Source organism: Odontesthes bonariensis, chromosome 24, assembly GCF_027942865.1.
Source record: "Odontesthes bonariensis isolate fOdoBon6 chromosome 24, fOdoBon6.hap1, whole genome shotgun sequence".
In the NCBI taxonomy this organism is placed as follows: Eukaryota; Metazoa; Chordata; class Actinopteri; order Atheriniformes; family Atherinopsidae; genus Odontesthes; species Odontesthes bonariensis.
In genome coordinates this window covers 26,021,033-26,031,841 of record NC_134529.1, presented here as the reverse complement: position 1 = coordinate 26,031,841, position 10,809 = coordinate 26,021,033, and the positions used below count along the sequence as shown (strand labels likewise).

At 37.7% G+C, this 10,809-nt stretch overlaps 1 protein-coding gene across 1 annotated transcript in view; it reads left to right on the top strand.

The window, feature by feature from the left end:
- Positions 1-477: 477 nt before the first annotated feature.
- Positions 478-10,809, top strand: part of ptchd4 (patched domain containing 4) — a 49,007-nt gene continuing 38,675 nt past the window's right edge. The window contains exon 1 of the mRNA XM_075459595.1: positions 478-1,402. Coding sequence (XP_075315710.1) covers positions 803-1,402 — 600 coding nt within the window. The 5' untranslated portion in view covers positions 478-802. The remainder of the gene's footprint in view (positions 1,403-10,809) is intronic.

Genomic DNA, 10,809 nt, shown 5'->3' with positions numbered 1-10,809 from the left:
ATGCTATAATGTGGATGATACATAGCCAGAAGTGCAAATTAGTATATAAATATAGTATAAGATGGAACAATTTTGTATAAATATGATAATATTCATGACAATAGTCGTAAAATTCACGAAGTAGGCAGTATAATATATATGACTTGCCTGATCCAGGATTGCCACCCCTGCCTGGCCTGTATAAACTACTCAGCATGCAGCACGGTGACGGCACAAGTTGGGTTTTCCCCATTCATGAAGCCAACACTGACTCATTCCTGCTAGTGCTGATGGTCACTCAGCCACCTGCAGGAACATTTTACAACTCTCATGTCGCATGTTGCCTCTTGTATTCTTACCATAACCAGACACGATCAAGACCTCCAAGCTTTATCCCCCCTCCTCAACCACGCTGCACGGTAACAGTTAAGTATATAAATTAGGCGCCACCGCTGGTGTGAGAGCTGTGCGGGCATCCAGGAGTCACACATGCACATCGCAGCGGCTCGTCGCTGCTATGCAGCCGGTGAAGCGAAGGAGAACTTGCGGCTTGCTCTCCATCACTCGGAGGAGGAATGGCGTGTGATCAGACAATACGAGCTCGTCTCAATTGCCTAATGCACGATGCTTTTCTGAATGCCTGTCTGTCTGTGTGCGTCCGCCCGTCTAGCCGCGGATTGCTGCAGTGCTGGTTTTCCAGGTGTTGAGTGTGAGAGTGGGTGTGCGTGCGTGTGTGCGAACGTGTGTGCATGCTGGTGCTGTCGTAGCCTAGTGTAATTCTCTTATGAATCGTACTAAGCCGGGAAACGGAGTTTGATGTCACATGTGCTTCATCGGAGGAGACGGGGCATCTGCAAGCTGGATGTTGTGGAGGATGCTGCGGCAAGTGATACACAGAGGGCTCAAGGCTTCGTTCTACTGGCTGGGCTTATTTGTTAGCAGGCACCCGGTTTTCTTCCTCACCGTGCCCGCAGTCCTCACCATCATTTTCGGATCTACAGTGCTGAGCCGATTCAAGCCGGAGAGGGACCTGGAGGTTTTGGTCGCCCCGACCCACAGCCTCGCTAAGATCGAGCGGAGTCTGGCCAACAGCCTGTTTCCCATCGACCAGTCAAAGCACAAGCTGTACTCGGATTTGCACACCCCGGGCAGATATGGCAGGTTGATCCTGCTGGCCAAGTCCGGGGGTAACGTCCTGGAGCTGGCCGACCAGGTTCTGGAGATCCACAAGCAGGTGTTGGATTTGCACGTCAATTACAAGGGATTCAATTACACGTTCGCGCACCTCTGCGTCCTGAGCCACAGGGACAAGCGCTGCCTTTTGGATGATATAATCACCATCTTCGAAGATATCAGACAGGCTGTGCTATCCAATAGCACTTTCCATAAGGTGCCCCTGAGCTATCCAAACACAACATTAAAGGTGAGATTTTATTGCATAATGCATGTCAGCCAGGCCACTGCACATTAGTGCCGTGGTGACAGTGCACCAACAGTCAGTGTGAATAGCTGTTGCAGGTTGGCTCTCGGAGCTTGCTATAATTTCTGAATGAAAGCAATAGGCTTGTCTTCGCTCAGGCTGTGATGTGGGGCGGCAGATTCCTACAGAATCCTCTCTGTAACACAGACAGACCGCTTTTTCGGTGCTCCGCTTCCCTTGTTTGTGCAGGTGAATTGATTGGCTACATATAGCCCCAGACTACTCTGCTCTGGTTTTCCACTTAAATATGTACCCAACACACGCGCACAGGGATATCCTTTTTTTTTTTTTTTTTTTTTTTTGTAATGCAGTGTCTCCCTCTTGCCTGTTCCTGGCTGCATTGTGGCACCGCCACATTATAGCTGTTTATCATATGCAGATGTATCATCCCCAACTAAATATATCCAGATTTTGCACAAAGACATACAGCTCAACAATGAGATTCAGAGGGCCAACACATACTTTAGGTGCAGATGTGCTATGCAGAGGGAATTTGATATGTTTAATCAGCTTAGATTTTAATTGAAAAAAAATAAATAAATCCCTTGCACACATACATGATAATTTTGGCAATTGAAATTAAATCTGCTTTAACTGTTGCTATACCATATGGGAATCACAGTCCAACTGTTCTGGGTTCTGGCTGCATAACATATGCCTTTTAGTAACAGAAAAATGCATCACAGCAGTTACATAAATGTTACAAAATATGAATATATGCAGTGTTATGAACCTACTTACTGAACTCAAGTTGATTAGATTATGAGGTATTATGGTACAGTTGCTCCATTTCTGTCTGCCACATCTTTAATGTGGCCTCAGGCTGATATAAACATAAATCCAGAGTATCACATGCTGGGTCTTCTGAATGGCAGGTTGTTACTTGCACTGAGATGCCACAGCAGTATGAGCTGCACACAGTATGCACTGTGTCAGTGTGTGAGCAGACCAGTGAGGACATCCAAACATGCTTTTGCAAAACTGATCGACTCCTGATATTGGGTTAGAGTTAAGAGTATTGGTAGTATATCAAATCCTTAATTTTTAAATCAGTTTCAAGATACTGAAAATGCAACCCAAATTCCAAACAAGCTTAGATACTGTCTAAAATATAACTAAAAATAGAACGCAATGATCAAAAAAAATCTCATAGAAAACATATAAGATATTGAAACATACTGAGACATTTTACACTTTCATGAAAAATTGTCAATTCAATGTTAGCAATATGACTAAAAGAATTGAGACGGGGCAATGATTACTGCCGTGTAACAACAATTTCTAAATGTCTGTGAACCCAGGCAACCAGTTTCTGCATTTCTGGATTATTTTCACATATATTTTCTTCTTTGCATGATAGAGCTTTGACCAGAATTTGTGGAGGGCACTAAACTGTGTCTATGAACACAGTTCATAGACAATGATTTCTTAAGGTGCTCCATCATAGAATCATGCCTTCCTTAATGCTGTGTCACCATAAGGCCCAAAGATCACAGGTTGGTTGAATATTATAAAATTCCTTGCAGTTTTACTGAAGCAAAGACGTATGCTGAGGAATGATATGGAGATATTTTTGTTCATTCCGTGCTACTACTTCCGTGCCGTGCTGTTGAATTTTATCATCATAAAGTGCAGGTGCCAGTAACAGTTTATTTTAGTCACCATGCTGTACAATATAGTTAGTCTGCTGTAAAATGTAGTCTCACTTATTTGTTTTTTTCATTCATTTGGGTGTTTTTTTTAAGTTTTGATAAATAACATGAATATTACTGCTTGATGATTGTAAATAGATTAAAATCACATGACAAATAAAGCTTTTGGATGGCATGCAGTAATCTAAAATCATCCAAACCTATTTTTTGTGATTTCTTTGAAAGTTACATTTTTATTTGGAACCTGATATCACATATTAAGCAGTATCTGGTAAAGATCAATACATCCCAAATGGCAGAGATCTGCAATTGACTAAGTGCTTTGCCATCAAGAGACAATCCATAAACAAGCCATAAATATCACTGCCAATCTAAAATTAGCATTTATAACTAGTGTGGTTGATCTTTGGTTGAGTGAGCTTTCAAGATGTGATAAATTTACAATTATGAATGGTGTACTGTATATACCAACAGTATCTTTTTAGAATGGCTAATCGACACATTGGCCCACAGCTCAAAAGTATCGGTTTGACAATTCATGCTCAAAAGTTGTAAAACTGGTAAACGTTCCAGGCTCCAAAATGCCTTCTAAAAGTTTTACATGCCTATATTTTGCATTAGATGAAAAGTTGCATCATGGTCATAATTGTACATCTAATATATTTTCAAAGCTCAAAAAACATTAGACACATAGGTTTCCTTTGCAAACTGTAACATGTCTATTGCAACCATAATCTGTTCAAAAATGCTTTGAAGGACTGCACAGTGGCCTATATAATGAATAGGACTGTTGAATGATTATAAAATTCTTGTAGATAATTATTTGTCATACAAATAGTATGATTAGTGATTTATCTTTTTCAATTCACTTTTATGCCCAATGATAGAATATGCCCACTAATAATCATATAATTTATCTAACCCTTACAAAGAACAATAGAAATTTATTGAAAATGAATATGGAGGTACATTTAAAGATATATCTCTGTTTGCCTTTTAGGATTTCTTAAAAAAAAAAGTACAACACATATGCCATGTCCACAGCAGAAGATGGGCCAACAAGATGATGTCATTTAAATGGTGTAAATTCTATCTATCAATCTGTCAGCTCTATTAAGTTGTAGACAACTATGTGTGAAATTTTGTCAGTTTTTGACAATTATGCAACCATGATCACAATTATCATGTAAAATGGCTGTTTATTAAAAACAAAGAAATGACGAATGATTTCCTGTGTGACAGTGTCATATTTTATGGACCCATTAAGGATGTGCATCTATTTCATATGAGATGATTTAGTAAGTATGCATATACATTGAGTAAGATATGATTCAGGGGTGAATTTTTTTTTTTATGAACAATTTGGTTCGATTTAATTCTATTTTATTCAGTTCAGTCTGAAACAATTCTTGAATTTTTTAGGCTTTCTATTCTCAATAAAAACAATCAATTTCTATAAATGTTGCATTGGTTATCAACCTTCAAACAGATACTATATTAGATAAATAACCAGAGGTTACAACTATTTATGGCCACTGTTTTTAGCCACAATCAAAAATATCATTGCAATGCTTTTATGTTGGAAATTTGCCATTTTGAACCACAAAGATTTGGACAGTGTATACTGGATCTAAGAGCCATCCGTCCACCCAGACCCTCTCTTTATGTTGATCTTGTGGAGCTACAACAACATCACATTATTTTCTCAATTTCTTGCGTCAATATTACTACGGCTACATAGATGACACTATTGCATAAAAGGTACAACAATGCTGAATGAGGCAATTTGTAGGAATAACATATGCTGCAACGAAAGTGCTGCATAACAAGTCTAAAAGCAGCATTACTGTTTTTCAAAAAGAAAACATTGTGTCACCTACAGTAACCACGTTGGTTTCTTTGCTTTTCACAAATATTGCTGATATGTAAAATATGTTTAAAAAAGTAAAAATTAGTAGTTATTCTCCCAGAGAACTCCAGGACTTGCTCCACTTGTTGCATATGTGACTATCATAATGCACTCTACCATTTGCACTGCTCACACTTTATCATGGACACACTTTGTTTTTGTTTTTGTTTTTGCATTATCCGCACATTCATCACAAGCATCCCACTCCTCTTCTGGTACATTTTTTGTTCATTCCTTGTTTTGTGTATGAACTGTGAGTTGTGATGTTAGTATGCTGTGTTGTCTGTGGTTGTGTGTTGTGTTGCACTTGTGTTGTTTTTTGTATTCTGATTCGTAATCAGTGTATTCCGTATAAGCTACTGGATCCTTAAATTTCCCCTCGGGATTAATAAAGTATCCATCTATCTATCTATCTATCTATCTATCTATCTATCTATCTATCTATCTATCTATCTATCTATCTATCTATCTATCTATCTATCTATCTAGGAGATCAGGCTTATCTGCTATCCTTTTTGCTATACACATTAATTGTCTTTTACGGCCTCTGTCTTTTGTTTATTGCCATATTGCTCTCTCATTAAGATTCTGGGCTCCTCAAAATACAAATCAATGCATTCTCCTGCACCTGTATAGTGCATATCTTGTCACCTTGAGACACTGCAGCGAATACTCCAATACAGTTCAAATCGATGTGATTTTGTAGATTTCATAGGGATGTGTTCCATAGCTTACATTGTATCAATCAGTCTCTATTAATTAATTCTTCTGCAAGCTCTTTGATTTGTTTTGTCATCTGGACTAATTTTTCCATATCTAGAAACATTTGCCAGAAGAGTTTGAAGTTTAATTTGAATTTTGATACTTAGTCAGAGGATTATAAGAAGTAGTTTAATAGAAAATTCTTCACACAGAGTACTGCGATTTGGAAAGTTTGACAGGGCATTGCACGTGTGATGATAGAAGTTGTTAAGTTTATGGTGAGTGTTGAGTGCTACTTTCTTCTTTGACATAAAATAATCCCTTTCAAAGAAGTCCCCATCTGCTCACCTGAACCATTTCAGTTTCAATCCTAAGACTTTTTAAGTCTGTTTATCCCAACTCTATTCAATATTACTCTTCAACAATGATACGTGTAATTCTTTGGGTCAAACTGCTGAATACCCATTGTTTTCAGAATTCCAGTTTCCAGTAGCTTGTGTTAAAGGGATAGTTAGCCTCTTTTGACATGAAGCTGTATGACATCCCATATTAGCAATATCATTTATGTACATTGACTTACCCCCTGCTGCGTCCTGTGAGCCGAGTTCCAGCCTCGTTTTGGCGTTGACGAAGGTAGTCCGGCTAGTTGGCTGGGGCTTAGAAAATAAAGCGTTTTGCTTCTCAAAACAATATTCGTATCACTACGGGCTGTGTAAACCTTGCAGACCAAAGTCCTGACCGAGCAGTCCCCTGCTTCTGAGCAGTAAACACCGTAACAGGTGCGGCTATCGGCAGGTGGCTGAACAAATTGATATGAAGGGAGGCAAAAATAGCGCCAAGCGATTGTGAGGTCTGACTTTTTCTGGATGGACGATTTTGTGATGCGAATGTATTACTCTTTTGAACGCATATTGTTTTGAGAAGCAAAGCGCTTTATTTTCGGGACCCTAGCCAACTAGCCGGACTACCTTCGTCAACACCAAAACGAGGCTGGAACTCGGCTCACAGGACGCAGCGGGGGGTAAGTCAATGTTCATAAATGATATTGCTGATATGGGATGTCATACAGCTTCATGTCAAAAGAGGCAAACTATCCCTTTAATTTGATCAACTAATAGATCTGACAGATCTGATTACATAGTAATGAAAATAATATATTTTTTCAATCAGTGTCCCCTTATTTTATTTTCTAATTTCTGGGAAATGTACAATTAGTGTCAATGTCTTTTAGATTTGTCAGCCTGGTCTTTATGTATGCAAATGTTGACTTGTATCTGTAAATAGACTGCTAGAAGATTAATTACCTACATGTTGTAGTTGTAATGTTTGCTGGTATGCTATACATATTATTTTACCTTTAGATCAGTAACTTCTGTCCAACATGAACCACAGTATTTCCCACGTGAATGTTGTTGGCACCTCCTTCCTGTCAAATCACTGCACTGTCCGTGTTCCCAAAACCCAATTTTCTCTGCCTCTCTGTCTGAGCTGTCTTGGCTAATTCATCTGACGTCTAAGGCCTCATCCTGCTCTTTGATGTCACAACTGGGATTTATTTCTGTGCTCGTTATAAAGGTGTAGACTCTGTATGAAAAAAATCAAACTTTTTGCTAAACTGAAGTGTAGCTCTGCACCAAGGTGAATACTGCTTAAGATATATACTGTAGTTGTACTCTGTGTACTGTATTTTCAGTTGTGTGATCTTTGATTATATTATGTCATTAAAATGACAGAATAGTCTTTGCAATTTTAAACAAACTTGTATACACACATACACATTTAAATATATATATATATATATACAGTATATATATATATATATGTATAGATTTTGGTTCAGCTGTTGTTGTTTTATTTGTGATTTATAAATAAATTGACTTGACTGGATGCCCTTGGAAAATGCAGCTCTTTATAAAAGAAAAAAAAAATTCTGCACATAACTCCTTGGACTTTGCCATACCTAAAACACCAATCAGCCATAACATTATGACCACCTGCCGAATATGGAGATTGCTGTCCTCATCCTGCCTAAAGAAGTTAGAGGTCTTGTCAAGTTAAAAGATATTTCAGAATCCCTGAAATAACTATTTAAATGCTTATAAGTATATTCTACACCTTGTGGGTGTAGTATGTATTATTTTCAGCCTGTGTTGATTTGAGAAAAAAAAATGCAACAGATGTTAAAACTTGCGCACGTTAATTTTTTCTATAAATTGTTAAATCATTATATCACATTGTCCTTGGACCACAATTATGTGAAAACCTCAGTCTCCAGGCACACAATATCTCTACCTCTTACCTTTGAAAATGAACCATGCTTTTGGAGAAAATGGGTATGTGTTCTGCTGTATCTTAAAATGTCTTAAAATGTCGTAATGCTCTGATTGACAGAATGATCGACAATTGTGCAATTATAATCAAGTCTAATCGTAACGTTGTGGGTTTAACTGCAATTTCAGTGTTTGCTTTTAAAATTGAGGAATACGTTGTATATCTTGTAGTCAAAGGAAAAAAGCTAGACATTTACATGTTAAATGGTTTGTGGGACTCTTTAAGCAAAGAATGTTCATATACAGAAAATATTTTTCTTAATTGCTTTTGTGTGGTGCCCCATTCTCCCAATTACCATCATATTTTCTCTATCTCTCGTAAACAATGAAAACTACATTTAGTTTTTTTTTATGAACAAGTACAGAAGATAAAGCAGAACTAAAGAGCTTTTTTTGCAGATAGAGACATTTTTGTTCTGATTTTGTCTCAATTTTTTAATCAAACCTATAAAAGCTTGTGTTTTAGTGCATAGTCAGAGCACTTTCTGGCTCAGTGTGGTGTGCAAATGTTTATACATGATCTTGTTAGAACTGTTGAGATTCATTTGAAATGCTTAAGGGCTTTTAGAAAATCAGCTCTCGAGTAATTTGAGCTTTGTGCTATTACATATTTGAAAGTTGAGCTAAAAAGCTTTCTGAGTAAACACTCATAAATACTCTTGTACTGTGATGGAATGAAAAATTTGTAGCACTAAGTAAAATTACTTTAGAGAGTAATGACATTATGTGGCAATAACATGCAGATCTGGTCATTTACATTTATTTATCTAGGACACTCAGTTACAAAGTCTCTTCCTCTGGCAGGACATGGCTGGTGATTTATGAATGGGCTTGGTCATGTTTCATCAGATTTTTCATGCAATAAATTGTTTTCAGAAACTAAGGCAAACAATCAGAGTGATTTAACCTACACAAGTGAGATTTACATCAAGCTTGACAGTACATTTGGACTTGATTGTTAAAGGAGAACTGCGGTATTTTCAACATTAAGCCTCATTTATGAGTTGTCTGCAATGTTTTAGAACCTCTCTCACCGCTTTTTTGATGTTTACTGCTGTCTCCGGTATTTGCCTAATTTTGATTCGTCTCAACCTGCTTCAGAATGGCAAGTACGGTGCATGTCCAAAAAGGTCCGTAAAAGCACCATAAACGTCCACTTTCAAAATCATCAACTCACCGGAGTGGTTACTGGTGTGCCCTGGTAATCCATATCAAATTTCGTTGCGAAAAGTTGCTTCTGTCATGTTTTATTTGGCAGCTCGTTCATGCTCGCACTATTTTCTTAGCGGTGGCGGAGTAATATCAACGAACATCCGGTACAAAATGTCAAATAAAACACAAGTGACAGGTTGTAGGAAACTTGCTTACAATCAATTAAATCTAAACTACTTTTAAAAACAATGGATATATGGTTGAAATATGTACCTACATTAAAACATAAAAGTAAAATATATATTGTAGATTTAGACAGAAATGCTTACCTATGGGGTAGTCAGTGGCATAGTGGGTTAAGCAGCCATCACATGTACAGAGGCAACAGTCCTCGCTGCAGCTGGCCCCGGTTCGAGTCCCACACCGAGCAGCCCTTTGCTGCATGTCTTTCCCCTCTCTCTGCCCCTTGCTTCCTGTCTCTCTCCAGCTGTCCTGTCATTAAAGGCATAAAAAGCCCCCCCCCCCCAAAAAAAAATGCTTACCTAAAGATTCAGAAAAAAAGCCATGGTTTTTTTTTGGAAAATGACAATCAGCTTACACTGATTGATGGCATTTGATAGACACCTAAAAGTGCTGAAAAAAGAGATATCGAGAACAGGATAGATAAGATAGCTATGCAATAAGAAAAGTTGGTGGCTTAGAGTGATGAAAAAATAGTTCACTCAGGTAATTAAAAGCAATAAATAGTTCAATAAATGTCTAGAAATATTGCAGAATAAATGTTAATTAGAAATGTGACATTGGCAGAAAAATTGCTGAGATTAGACGTAATGAGACAAGGCACTTTGATATTACAGCATTATTGTATGATTAGTTATATTCTTTTCAGAACACTGTGCATCACCAACGCACACAATATCAAAACAGGAATGACAAACTGGCAAATACAAGGTGCTGCACAACACCATTCACAGCCCAAAATACATTCAAACAAGCCGTGTGGGGTTTTTTTTTGTTAATGTAACTGCAACTGTAATGCATAATAATTATTGTTTTCATGTGTGATGCCCCGTTGTATTTTTCAAAAGATGTAATGACCTTGGTGCTGCATGGTGGTTAGCACCATCGCCTCACAGCATGAGGGTTCCTGGTTTGAATCCTGGTGACTCTAAATTGACCCTAGAAGTTAGAGTGAGGTCCTGGGTCTACCCTGACTCTTGCCCAAAGACAGACCAGTGACAGCTGGCTTTCCTCACTTAGTTGCACCTGTCAGTTTATTTTATTCAGTGCTAATAGGATCATTTCTGCAGCAAGTATGCTTTGGATATGTTTGCCTTGCCTGACATGTGCTCTTCACATCTTTTCTGACAGAGGCTAACTGATACACATACAGTTAAATGATGGATAAATAGCATTTCTTTCAAATATCCTCGTGGCTGAATTATCATAAAAAAAAATTATTTTCTTTTTTTCAGTTTGAAAAAATCTAAAACCTTATATAATTGTAAATATTTTATACATTTATATAAAATAATTGTATCATCTGATTCCTCAGATGGACTGAACTGCTGAACATAATGTTCATCTGTAATACTACCTTGGCAA